Raw genomic sequence first — 14,251 nt, forward strand, 5'->3', positions numbered from 1 at the left:
TCCCATACACCCGCTTAAAGTGCACTAGACTAAACACAAAAACGTTGCTGTTGTAAAAATAAAATTAATTAATGTATATGTTGTTGAACTTCTAACTATACTAATAAAAGAAAATAATAAGGATGATGTGGCAATCCCACATTCATTTAGGTTTAATCTCTCCTCTCATTCATCCTACATATCCATGGGTTATGAAACAAAACCATATTCACAAATGAGTTATAATTTCCTTTCAAATTCTCTAATTTATCATCTCAATTGTCCATTGATCATAGGCCAAAATAATTTTGGCAAATGGGTTATAATTTCATTTCCAATTCTTTAATTTCTCATCTTATATATCCTATATATCCATGGGTCATGAGACAAAAGAGTTTTGAGAAATTGGTTATAATTTCTCTTTTATTATCTAATCTCTCATCTCATTTATCATAGTTATCCATGGATAATTGGTCAAAACAATTTTTGCAAATGTTGTATATAAAAAAATCAAATTTGTAAATATGAGATTTTAGACTTCTTATTGTTTATAATATATATTTTATCTTCTTTTTACCTATAATTCTGTTCATTTCTTTTAAATAATGAATCTTTTTATTTTTATTATTTTGACAAATCCTGTGTAATATAATATACAATTTATCTTCCCAAAAGTCTTACGGTTATATTATTATTATTCCCAAACTGGATATTTGACTAATGAAAGTCAAAATTGGGGTTTTAGCAGCAATTCCAACATTAATAATAATATTATTATTAAACTCCTCCATTGATGGAACTGTGGTGTCAGCTAATGGCTCACCGTGTATGATCGCTTACAACGAGGGTGGTGCTCCTGCTGTTGTTCAGTCTCCTGAGTGTGCTGCCGAATGGCTCCAATCTCTCAAAAATTCGACTAAAGTTTGTGAATTTGCGAGTATTAAAGGCCATAGGAAGTACCAAGAGGATCGTGTTGCCTGCAATCTTGGTATACGCTTACCTTTATTTGGTAAGAACGCTGGTTTAAACGTTGTGATTTCTGTTGCTGATTTTGAAATTCATTATTCAGAGATAAACTTTCAGATTAAAAGTTAAGTTTTTTCGGTGGTTCTCCAAATAAACCCGAACTTCCCAGTTAATCCAATTACACTAAAATACTAACAATTTCGTGGGTTTTTGATAAATGGGTTGTGTTTGCGGGTTCACTGGTCGAACCGACACAAACTCGAATGGTTCATTTTATTTTATTTTTTAATTTTTGAAGGATTTATATATATTAATGCTTTAAAGTTTAAAGTTCAATATTTACAATGTTATTTTTATTTTGTGTTGAAGCAATTATGTTTAAAACATAAATTTATTTTTAAAGTTTTAGATTACGCATAAAAAATACCTATTATTTAAAAAAAGCATTTTAAAAAGCTAATAAAATAAATTAATGGTTAAACAGGTCAACTGCGAACTTGTCGGGTTGACACGAATATGACACGTTTTATATGTTCATGGGTTCGACCCAAACCCGTTTACGCCAAACCAAAAGCCATGAGTTTCATGTTAGTTTCACACGGAATCATCTTTTATCTATGAAATTTAAGTGCATAAATTTGAATTTAGATTTGGTTAGAAATAAGTTTGACTTTGTAGCATTAATATGAAATTCATGCATCTTTGACTAAAATTTTAGTGTGCAATCTCAAATCTGATAAGAACTTGTTTGACTGTGGGCAAAGAATTGAATGTTACATTATATCATCAATTCTTGGTATTTATTAATAATATTGTGAAAGTATGTGAAGAGGTAGGTCCCAGCAGAGCCCAGTTGGACCCGCAAGACTCACCTTAAACAGGGACGTCTGCGCAGAGACCAACTGGATCCGCAGGACCAACCATGCTCAGAGACGTGACGTCCTTACGCGCAGTACGCAAGCTGGTCCCGCAGGAAATGCCTCCCAATGGTGGACTCCGCCTGTCCCCGCAGCCTCGGATGCAAGCCATTAGGGAAGGCCACCCGCGCAGCATGGCTACACGCACAAGGCACTTAGCTCTCAATCGTTCAGTGTCACCTGAAGGAATGAGCCAAGCCGGGAGCAATCCCGCACAGAGGCGGGAGGGGGAATACTCCCGCCCAAATAAGCCAGTCCGTATACTGAAGGATCTTTTACTGTACCTGACGAGGTATGGGCAAAAGATCTGATCAGAGATGCGACAGCTCACTGACAGCAGCATGGCAGACAGCACGCCACAGCACTGTGACCAATAGCCGCCGCCTACCCACCAACTCCTGCCATACCACGTGCCTAGCCTGTGGTTGGCAGAAGAGGAAGAGTGCACGACACGCCTGCTCTGTGTCAGCCGCTACCTATCCACCACTCACAGGCAGGGCACGTGCATAGGTTACAGTTGGTAGCGTGTTGGGCCGGCTAAACCCCTTGGAAACCTACCTTCGGCTATAAATACCACAAATGGTATGATCATCTCATCTTATCATATCTTATTACATTATCATCATAATATACCTGATATCTGCTCTAGCAATCTCTTAATATACTTTTATATTTAAAGAGCAATCTAGTCTGATTCTCACGCCGGAGGGTGGTCACAAGGAGGAACCCCCCCCTTCTCAGTGACGAGCTCACGGTGTCTGTTTTGCAGGTTATCAGAAGAACCATCTTCCAAGGGTCTAACCCCTCGTGGGAAACATCTATCTAACCCCCAGGTTACTAGTAATCTGTCAGGGGTCCGGTTAGTGTTTCTTCATTGGCGCCATCCGTGCATAAAGCTAGAACTACAATTTTCTCCAGTTTTTTCAAAAACTTTATACAAAAGATGGTTAGAGAAATTCCGGTAACCACAACCCCAGCTATTGGGGGGAATACCGGCAACACAGTTTTTACAAACACTACTCCGGCTACCGAAGCCGGAGCAAGTGAAGTAAATTTTACGAACACTACCCCACTTACTAAAGCAGGGGCAAGTGCAGTAAATGACCGCCTACTGGGATCCACCGATACCCAGTTCGAAAAACGAAGACTCCCCCGCCAGACTCTCGACGAAGTCAAGGCATGGGCGGAGGCACGACAAAAGGAATTCCAGGCTGAGTTAAATGAACGCTTGCGTTCCGTGCAACAGGCCGACGAATTCGAATACTGGGAGGATGACTCGGAGGAATCCGACTCCGACGCGAACCCTCGTCATAAAGCAAAAGGGAAGCGTAAAGAAACGGAAACCCAACCGAAAAGGCATTTTGGACAAGCCTTCAAACCAAAAAGCATAGATGGAAGTCCACGAGACTTCTCTAAAACGTTCAGACCAAACGTTACAAATGCAGGAACGTCCAAATTTGCAAGGGACATTGCTGAAGCAATTGCCCCGAAAAGTGCTAAACAAATGCCTAACATAGGCACATATGACGGCCTATCTGATCCAGACGATCATTTGAACAGGTTCATAGCGGGGGCAACCGTTAGCAATTGGACGGAACCCACGTGGTGTTACATGTTCCAAATGACGCTGGTAGGGGCTGCTAGGGCTTGGTTTGATCGTTTACCGGTTAACCACATTTACGACTGGGCAGACTTCCAGCAGAAGTTTAGCCAACACTTCAGCCAGCAGCGAAAGTATACCGAGGAGCAATGGACAATCCTCAAATGCACACGGGAAGAAGATGAATCTCTGCCAAACTTCATCACTCGCTTCAACTCAAAGAAGTTAAGTTTGGGCAATATCAGCGAGGATCTTGTTCGCGCAGCCTTCATCCAGGGCGCGCAAGACCCAGAGCTTATCCGCACCCTAACGGGTAAAGATGGAATGCCATCCACATGGGATGGCATCATGACAGCAGCCAAACGCTATGCGGAAACGGAGAAGCAACTGGGTAGAGACCTTCCGCAGAACACAAACCTTTACACCCAGAGGACGAGAGAGGACAACGTCCTCACCGCCCGATTGAACAAAAAACGGAAGCAAGGCATTTGGCAGTCAAGGGTAAACTTTGACACCTCATCCGGCTTACAGCACCGATTGGGTGAAAGGGATAATGTAAAGCCGCACCGGAACTCCAGATGGACGCCACTTACCAAAAGCGTCACTGACATATTTGCTACTGAGGAGCTCCCATGGCCAAAGCCTCCAGTAATCCGGCATCGTCACGATGCTGATCGGAGCAAGTACTGTGACTATCACAGAACAAAAGGCCACAACACTGAAGAATGCATAGACGTAAAAGACATGGTCGAAACATTCGTCAGAGATGGGACGCTCGCGCACCTCGTGGCGAAATAAAAGTTAGGCAGGCGAGTGCGTATAGAACCCCAGCTGGGGAAAACACGAACCAATTCCAGCTTCAAAATCGAGACTACATGCTGCGTAAAGAACGAGATCCCGAACCTGGTGCGTATCGGCTCGATGGCACTCCCATCCCAACATGGAAGGGAGTTCAATTACACAGTTTGCATGTAATCAATTCCAATTTGTAAAGAGAAGGCCAAGAGCCACTTCTAATGGAAATGATTCTCTTTAAGAATATCGAAGCTGATGATTTTACATTTATACTTTTCTGGACACTAATATGCCGGTTTTCACCGCATAATTACGTGAAGTCATTGCATGGGAAGGCGGTCCTATCCGCACGAACCCAATAACGTGACAAACCTTCACGCAGGTCAGTTGAAGGGGAAAAAGTTCAGCACCCAAAAATGAAAGTGCCGGTCTATCCGCATGAATCATTAAGGAAACTGAATAATAACCTGTCAACAACCGCGCGTCGAACGGTTAAAACTATCCAACACTGGTGACGACATTCACATTACGTGAAGTCGTTGCGTGGGAAGGCGGTCTTACCCGCACGAACCCAATAACGTGGCAAACCTTCACGCAGGTCAGTTGAAAGAGTTCATCCCATTAAATGAAAGTGCCGGTCTATCCGCATGAATCATGAAAGGAAAATGAACACTAACCTATCGACAACCGCGCGTCGAACGGTTCAAAACAAAATTCTTAAAAAGATGAGAAAAACCTACACGCAGGTCAGATAAGGGTAAAGTTCTGCCATCCTACTAAGTGCAAGTGACGGTTCTACCCGCACAATCACGAAAGAGGAAGCAAAACTTCACACCTATTATCAACCACGTTCAAAGGTTAACTTATCCTCAAAAGAAGAAAAACCTACACGCAGGTCAGATAAGGGTAAAGTCCTGCCATCCTACTAAGTGCAAGTGACGGTTCTACCCGCACAATCACGAAAGAGGAAGCAAAACTTCACACCTATTATCAACCACGTTCAAAGGTTAACTTATCCTCAAAAGAAGAAAAACCTACACGCAGGTCAGATAAGGGTAAAGTCCTGCCATCCTACTAAGTGCAAGTGACGGTTCTACCCGCACAATCACGAAAGAGGAAGCAAAACTTCACACCTATTATCAACCACGTTCAAAGGTTAACTTATCCTCAAAAGATGAGAAACCTACACGCAGGTCAGATAAGGGTAAAGTTCTGCCATCCTACTAAGTGCAAGTGACGGTTCTACCCGCACAATCACGAAAGAGGAAGCAAAACTTCACACCTATTATCAACCACGTTCAAAGGTTAACTTATCCTAAAAAAGTAAGAAAAACCAGCACGCAGGTTAGATAAAAGTTAAAGTTTAGCCATCCTACCAAGTGCAAGTGACGGTTCTACCCGCACAATCACGAAGGAGGAAGCGAAACTTTAACCCACTATCAACCACGTTCAAAGGTTCTTATTCTGAACACTTGGAAAATTGCTAATTTAAACATGCAAGTCATAAGTTTATAAAGCAAGGAACCCAAAGAAGGAAATAACAGTCTTATACGCAAAAAGATTAATATTTCAATGATGTATTACAACAGTGGCCGGGTAACTACCCGCCTAAAAGAAATCTATACAAAGCTAAGTCTATCCTAGCGGTGGGAAGAGATCTTCAGGATCAGGCTTCAGGGCCACCTCCGCTTGGACCAGCACCGTCTGAGCGTGGCTGCCCAAGGAAAGCCTTAAGGATGTTTAGCCCATCATCAGCAGCAGCAGCCTCATTCACCTTCTCCACCACTGGATGCGGGAAGGCAGCGTACTGGTTCACAGCTTGGTCATAAGCAGCTTCAGTATTAACATTGAATAAAGGGAAGTTGGAGGGCGGAAAGCCTCTCTCAGCAAACCCTAGACCAAGCAGGAAGCCAGTCTTCTCCCCATCCTCATGAGAAGCGTTGAGGGCTGCGCTCATCGCATCGTCATAAGAGGTCTCTGAAAGGACCCGACGCGCAACCTACAAAAGAATACAAGTTAGAACATTTTCTAATTACGAGCGGAAAGCGTAAAGAAAAAGAAAAAGATACCTGAGGCAACGCTTCTCGAAGCAGCCATTGGAGGGTAGCTTGACTTTCTTTGTAAGCACGTTCGGCTCCGTTTTTATCAAGGTTGGCAAGTTGAACTTCCTTGGCGGCAGCCTCTTCGACGCTTTTGAGTTTCCTTTCAGTGCGGTCAAGCACCCCCCTCTGGTCAAGGATCTCCTGCAGCTTCTTGGCATCTTCCATTGCCAAGGCGTCATGAGCATGCTGAAGAGCCTTTAATTTGCATTTAAGCTGCTCATTCTCTTCGCGAAGCGGCTCAACAACAGCTTCAGCCTTGGCAGCCCTCTCAGTTGAGTTTCGCGCAGTCTCCTTGGCCAGCCGAAGCTGTTCATTCACAGCTTGGGCAGCCTTGGAGCGGGCCTCGAGTCGCGCCTGGACTTCAACCTCGAGAGCCTTGAATGCCTTCTCCTTCTCGGCTGCGGCAGCGGCCAACTGCCGGTTCTCCTCCCGAAGAGCCCGCGCTTCAGATATATCTTTGGCGCGAGCTGCTTTTAACTTGTCGTTTTCACGACAAAGCAGCTCGACGCGGGGCTGCGTCCGGGCCTGGAGAACCCGAAGCTCATTGGTTAGCCTACCCTCTTGGTAGCTAGCCATGGCTTCCCCCAACGCACCATGGGGAGCAGCGTGGCGAGCCCAGTCCACGCACTCCACAGGGGTGCGAAGGGTTGTTCCTCGGCGTATGTTCCATCTTGGAACATACACTTCATTGGAATCCGACACTGCAAAAGAAACAAAGGCAGTTAGGAAAAGATGATAAAAATATATAAGGGAAAAAGAACCCTACGTACCTGTAGGGTCAATAACAGGCCGATAGCCGCCAAACCCATCACCTGAACCTAAAGGAAATCCATCCAACAGGTCAGGCAGACGGGAAGGTGGCATAGATCGGCGGGAAGCCTGGCGCATACCTGATGGTCCGGCCGTCGGTGCCGGTGGCGCAGGTATAGTGGCAGCCGCTGTGGTAGCCATGTTTGGCGCCACCTCCTCAGCAACAGTAACCGCCGGCTCCGTGAAAGATGCTGTAAAAATTGCACTCACGGCCGGCGGAGACACCTTCTCAGCTGGAACAGCCTCAGGAAGGCTGGAACCAGCGGAAGCAGGCGTAGACGCCTGGGTCGACGCCTCGGGAAGGCTGACCGAGCCTACCGTCATTGGCGGGGGAATACTTGCTCCAACTCCACCCTGGAATGCGTCAACATCCACACCTGCACAAGCAAAAGTGTTAGAAAAATTTATTTGAAACAACAAATCTAGACAAGAATTATGGGGGTACTCACGGGGTTTCTTGAGCTTGAACGCACGGACGAGCGGGGGCGAACCCGATGGAGCCGGCCTCTTGACACCGGTAACCGTCGTCGTCGCTGCCTCCCCGGAGGTAACACCTGCAGCCTCCGGAGCGGTGGTCTCCTCACCACCGGGCTTCCCCGCCACCTCTGCATTATCTGACTCCGAGTCAGATAGGATTACCGGGTCGGCCGTAGAGGCCACCTTCTCCTTGCCCTTCCCGACGGCAGCCTTTTTCTTCCGCACCAGTGGAGGACCTTCTGCGGATTCCTCAGAAGAAGAAATGTCATGAACTCCAGCAGCAGGCACAGCATTGAGAGGTTCAGGGTAGAAGATAGGCTTACCTGGCCGTCGGTGGCTCAGGATCTCTTGGCCTGGCGGGTAAACCTCCACGAACCGACCCGCGGTCTGCTCTAAGATGGGCAACTCGTTCTCGTCCAGAGCACGAGTACCCATCCGCGCGGGACCATCTTCCTCCCGCGGGTTCAGGAGCGACTGAAGATCGTTCCCCTCTGAAATCAACAAGAAAGTTAGTAAAAATCGAAGTCAGCAAAATGAAACAAGACGTACCATAAGGGACAGAGTTCGAACCATATTCAAGGACGATCGGAACCTTATCCGCATTCGCCGCCTTCCACACCCGGCTCATCCCCAACATCACCATCGCCGACTCCGGAAAACGGAAAACCGGGGACTGGACCCGGGAAATCTTCGAGAACCATTCCGCCTCCTCGTAGTTGAGGGCGGGAAGGTTCGGAAGTGCCTGGCCATTCTTGAACTTCATGGCGATGGGGATGGCGCGAGCGGATATGAAGAAGAACTCTCTTCTCCATGAGCGAAGACTCCGCTCGGTGGTACAAATCTTTAAACCCTTGATACGGGTTGTAAGAGTGTACCACCCTTGGATGCACCTCCATGTATAGAAGGTCATCAGGCGATCAACGAGGGGCTCAAGGCCCAGTATCCGGCACACCCACTCAAAGTGCCGGACCTTGGCAATGGCCATGGGGTGCACCTCTGTCAGGTGCACACCGTGCCTCTCTAGGACACGGTACACAAACTTTGTCAACGGAAACCTAAGGTTCCCGTAGACAAAGAATGCAGCATAAACCCCGATCTTGCCACTAGGGGCATCGTACACAGTATGGTGGGGTTCAGGAAACTCAGGCTCGAGAGACTCGAGCATGAACTTCCTGATGATATACTGGTACAGATCGACAGGAAGAGAGCACTGGCATTCACCAGCAGTTTTCTGGTCATCAGCATCATGAGAAGACATGGTGGAAGAAAGACGAAAAGAGATTTCAGGGTAATGCTTTACTGAACAGAAAAATTCGCCGGAAATTACTTGAGAAGAAGAGATGAAAGTGGAAAGTGTGAATTGCAAATAACCCTCTCCCCCTTTATATAGTAATCGCAATTAATGCGGTGAATTTAATGCGGAGGAGAGAGAAATCAAATGTGCAATGAAACTATGACACGTGGCAAAAAGCAAGCTGGCAACAGCTGTTGAAAGGACGTGTGCCAGTAATTTCGCGGCCACGCGCCCGAAAAATCGCTCCCACGCGCCTGAAAAAGCGACTGGAATGACCATGTTCTGTCACGTCACCATAACTTCCTGCACGTCCTGACACAGTCAGAAGAAACCGTCGCACGACGTTTCAGAGGTTTATCTTTTCACCAACTCTTCGAATTTCAAAATTCAAAGTTCGAAAGTATTAAAAAGTAAGCGGGAAAATACCCCTTACCCCTTGGCAAGCAAGTAACCGTAAGACGGATGCGGGTACAGTGTAAAGGCAAAACCCTTCACATACCTAGCACCCGCAGGGAATTGAAGCCAAATAAACCTTGGCAAACAAGTAACCGTAAGCCGGCTGCGGGTACAGTGTTAAGGCAAAACCCTTCACATACCTAGCACCTGCAGGGAATTGAAGCCAAGAACCTTGGTGAACAAGTAACCGTAAGACGGATGCGGGTACAGTGTTAAGGCAAAACCCTTCACATACCTAGCACCCGCAGGGAATTGACGCCAGGAATACCTTGAGAGTAAAGTAACCGTAAGACGAGCGCAGGTACAGTGTTAAGGCAAAACCCTTCACATACCTAGCGCTCCGCTGGGAATTGAAACCAAGAAGGATCTTCTGGGCAATGCTTGCGGAAACGGAAATAGCATCCCCGCATAGCGGGAACATCGAGAACTACGTTGTTTGAAGCTCCAGGATGGAATTGGTGGTCTTAACATAATTGATCACTATGTTCAAAACTACCAAAACCTCACGGAAAATACATACAACTGGGACTCAATGCTCCTGACTTGCGAGGAGGTTACAGACCTACCCGCATCATACCCAAAGACCAAGCAGGAAACTCGGGCATTTCTGCAAGTGACAAGGACTTCCGCGGAAAGAATCCCCATGGAAAACCTTACAAAACCCTTTTCAAAACCCTTTGCTCAAGTCCAAAAGTTCACCTCACTTCATTAAACACTCATGAGAAGAACATTGGACTGGGGGGACTTGAAGAGGTAGGTCCCAGCAGAGCCCAGTTGGACCCGCAAGACTCACCTTAAACAGGGACGTCTGCGCAGAGACCAACTGGATCCGCAGGACCAACCATGCTCAGAGACGTGACGTCCTTACGCGCAGTACGCAAGCTGGTCCCGCAGGAAATGCCTCCCAATGGTGGACTCCGCCTGTCCCCGCAGCCTCGGATGCAAGCCATTAGGGAAGGCCACCCGCGCAGCATGGCTACACGCACAAGGCACTTAGCTCTCAATCGTTCAGTGTCACCTGAAGGAATGAGCCAAGCCGGGAGCAATCCCGCACAGAGGCGGGAGGGGGAATACTCCCGCCCAAATAAGCCAGTCCGTATACTGAAGGATCTTTTACTGTACCTGACGAGGTATGGGCAAAAGATCTGATCAGAGATGCGACAGCTCACTGACAGCAGCATGGCAGACAGCACGCCACAGCACTGTGACCAATAGCCGCCGCCTACCCACCAACTCCTGCCATACCACGTGCCTAGCCTGTAGTTGGCAGAAGAGGAAGAGTGCACGACACGCCTGCTCTGTGTCAGCCGCTACCTATCCACCACTCACAGGCAGGGCACGTGCATAGGTTACAGTTGGTAGCGTGTTGGGCCGGCTAAACCCCTTGGAAACCTACCTTCGGCTATAAATACCACAAATGGTATGATCATCTCATCTTATCATATCTTATTACATTATCATCATAATATACCTGATATCTGCTCTAGCAATCTCTTAATATACTTTTATATTTAAAGAGCAATCTAGTCTGATTCTCACGCCGGAGGGTGGTCACAAGGAGGAACCCCCCCCTTCTCAGTGACGAGCTCACGGTGTCTGTTTTGCAGGTTATCAGAAGAACCATCTTCCAAGGGTCTAACCCCTCGTGGGAAACATCTATCTAACCCCCAGGTTACTAGTAATCTGTCAGGGGTCCGGTTAGTGTTTCTTCAGTATGTATATATAATTAAATGTTAATGATGAATGAAAAAGGGCACGATTACACGATTGCAGGGAAAGATGAAATGAATGAAGCTAAGGTCGATTTACTTGCATTGTTTGATGGTCATGGAGGTATAGAAGCGAGTGAAACGGCTAAACAACACTTGCTAGATTACTTTCTCGTGCATGTCATTGCAGGCGGTTTTAAAAAAGCATCAACTCTTGATAATCACCATGATTTAGTTACATCAACACAACAGTATGCTCCATGAAATGCTCATAGGATCAATGATAGAGGTTGTATAATAAACGGGTTAGATAGGATGGATAACGAGCCATAATGGGAAATTTGTGGTATTAGTGGAGTTAGGTTGACCTGAAACACATTTTGTCAAAAAAAATATATATTCTTTAATTAGTAAGTGATTAAATAAGATTAAAAGGTTGTATGCATTAAATTACACTTATGTCATTCTCTTTCATGTGTAAATAGCTATAAACGAGTTGGGCCGAGCCAGGTTGGGCTTGGAATCTGTTTGTTTACAAATCAAGTCGAGCTGGCTCAACTAGTTTATCTTAACGAGCTAAAATATTGAGCTCAAGCTAGGCTCATGGCTCGTTGAGCCAACTTGTCCGCTTAAATGAAAGGAATTATACTGCTATACTTTTGTGTTATAATTTGTACATATTAGAATTTGTGCTTTTATTCAAACGAGCCAACGAACCAGCTTTTTAACAAGCCTAACAAGCAAGCCAACGAGCTGAGCTTACCTTGGCTCAGCTCGTTTACAAACGGGCAAATTTTGAGCGAGCCTCGAGTTTGTTAAACAACCCTATGTGTAAATATGTACAAATTGCTGCCAGCAAGATTTGCTGTAGGTCAACTTGTTTCTTTGGTTTGGTGTAGTTCTCATGGAGTTTTACTAGCAATTGATGACAAAACTTTGCATGAAATCTTGGAAGAAGCACTATTGGGCGCGATTCGCGATATTGATCGGAAATTTTCAATGGCAAGTACCGTAATTAACTTGTTCTTCAAGATTTTATTAAAGCCAATCTCTTAAACATGTATTCTTTATTTGTTTTTGAGAATGCAGGAAGCATATAAGAAGAAGTATAGTGCAGGATCAACGGCCAGTGTTGTTCTTTTGTTGAATGATGAAGAATTTCTAGTTGGAAATGTTGGTGATTCTAGAGTCATCTTATGTTCAGGTAAGACCCCACTTACATGGTGTTTGGATGTTTATTTATATAAAAGTGATTATTGTTATTCGTTACTTCAAGAATTAAAATAAGATAATTATTTTTTTATTGTCGGTTAAAATCTGCAGGTAATGCTGAGCAACTGACTCGTGATCATCATCCCAATAGAGATGATGAACGGGCCCGAATCGAAGGGGCAGGTGGATTTGTTCTTGATTGGGATGTGCCACGTGTCAATGGCATATTGGCCGTTTCTCGAGCCATTGGTGATGTTTCTCTTAAAAGGTAAACCTTTAAAGCCTTCACTCAAGTTTTATAAAGTTAAGATGTCATGTAAAACATTTTAAAAACTTAATTGCATCTTTAGTTTAATCAAGCCATTATAGTTCTTTTTTATTTTGACCAAATCATTATAACTTTTTTCAATAAGCCTGTACTAAAAAAACAGATAATGGATTGATTGAATAAAAAGATAAATACGATTTCCAAATATGTTTGTTAAAAAACACATAATAAATAACCAAACACCATTTTGGTAAATACATATGGAGGCCAATAGTGTCCATTTATATAAAATCCGACCGACCATGATACTCTTCATTTTTTTAAACAAAAATTGGTCGGATTCGTTTAGGTATGGTGTGATTGCTGAACCAGAAGTGGTGGGCTGGCGAAACATAACTGCTAAAGATCGGTATTTGGTGGTTGCAAGTGATGGTGTTTTCGAGAGTTTGACACCTGAAAATGTTTGTCAACTTATTGAAGATGAAGACACTCAAGAGAATGTTTCCTCATATGATAGATTTCCCTTTTTACCCTCGTCTTCATTGGCAAACTGCATTGTGAAAACAGCATTGGAGAGGGGTAGTACTGATAATTTAAGTGCTATTGTGGTTCCATTGGCACAGGCATGTGGTGAAGCCCTGGTGCACAAGGATGAGTTGTGACAGTACTTGGGGAAATATAAGATCAAACTTGATATAGTCATTAAAAAGAATATACTGTTGATTATTTTGAAAGTTATAGTAAAGTGTAATGGTTAACCTTTTACAAGTATAGCAGCTTTTTTATGTAATTTTATAACTTTCTATTTTTGATATATGATATCGTCGTCTATAAGTCACTCTTGCCCACACGTGTTGCAAGAAAAGATTGGTTATACTTGTAACCGAGAAAGTTGGGTGATCCGAACGTCGTGCTAACAAATATGAATTATGTGAATGGTCGGGAAAATAACATGGCATATTATCTCATTGATGACATATATTCTTCATGTGCTGCCTTTATCAAGTCGATAATGTTTCCACAACTTTAGAACACACAGGTTGTTAGCTCAACATCAAGAAGCCATTAGAAAATATGTTGAATGAGCGATTGGAGTTCTACAAGCTCGGTTTGCATCTCTTCTACGCCCATTTCTCGTGTGGGAAAAAGGGTATTATGATCCATCCAAGTATCCAATTGACTTGTCTATAACTGATAACAAAGAAGCTAAAGACGATGAACAACCTTTTCAACACTTTACTCAATGGATTGTAGACCTATGAGGTTATATGACCATTAGGGCATGACTTCACAATAAAGAAAATCATAACGCTCTAAAATGTTATCCAATGGAGCATATATAACAAAATTTTAGGCTTCTAGCATTGAATTAAGCAGCTTCTATTTCTAGAACTATAAATTTCTATTTTATGCTAAAGATAGTACCTTAAATTATCTATGCTATTAAATATGTTTGATGAACGTGAAATAATTTTTTATCCAACTTATTTAATTTACATATTTAAAATACATAAATTTAATCTTTATTTTGTATCATGTATTAATAGAATAAAAGTTAATCATGGTATATATTTATTTAATGTAAAATTGGTTTGCTTGGGCTGTTTATAGTCATTTTAGAGCATTGATACGATCCGGCAGACCCGACCTGCTACTGACCCGAAAT

At 44.1% G+C, this 14,251-nt stretch overlaps 1 protein-coding gene across 1 annotated transcript; it reads left to right on the forward strand.

The window, feature by feature from the left end:
- The first annotated feature begins 675 nt into the window (after window positions 1–675).
- On the forward strand, window positions 676–13,353 carry LOC143547210 (putative protein phosphatase 2C 51). Its single transcript, XM_077038693.1, has 6 exons — window positions 676–988; window positions 11,170–11,356; window positions 12,005–12,111; window positions 12,199–12,309; window positions 12,429–12,585; window positions 12,935–13,353. Exons 1-6 carry the CDS (start codon window positions 700–702, stop codon window positions 13,245–13,247), a joined length of 1,164 nt encoding a protein of 387 aa, XP_076894808.1. The 5' UTR covers window positions 676–699; the 3' UTR covers window positions 13,248–13,353.
- The last annotated feature ends 898 nt before the right edge of the window (window positions 13,354–14,251 follow it).

This window comes from Bidens hawaiensis, unplaced genomic scaffold, assembly GCF_021521415.1.
Source record: "Bidens hawaiensis isolate Kalapana, Puna unplaced genomic scaffold, B.hawaiensis_p1.1 tig00014658_1, whole genome shotgun sequence".
Taxonomy (NCBI): Eukaryota; Viridiplantae; Streptophyta; class Magnoliopsida; order Asterales; family Asteraceae; genus Bidens; species Bidens hawaiensis.

Coding starts and splice junctions, on each gene's coding strand:
- LOC143547210 (XM_077038693.1), top strand. CDS start 700: ATGAAAGTCAAAATTGGGGTTTTAGCAGCAATTCCAACATTAATAATA. Junction 12,112..12,198: donor TCGGAAATTTTCAATGGCAA/GTACCGTAATTA, acceptor GAATGCAGGAAG/CATATAAGAAGAAGTATAGT. Junction 12,586..12,934: donor GGTGATGTTTCTCTTAAAAG/GTAAACCTTTAA, acceptor GGATTCGTTTAG/GTATGGTGTGATTGCTGAAC.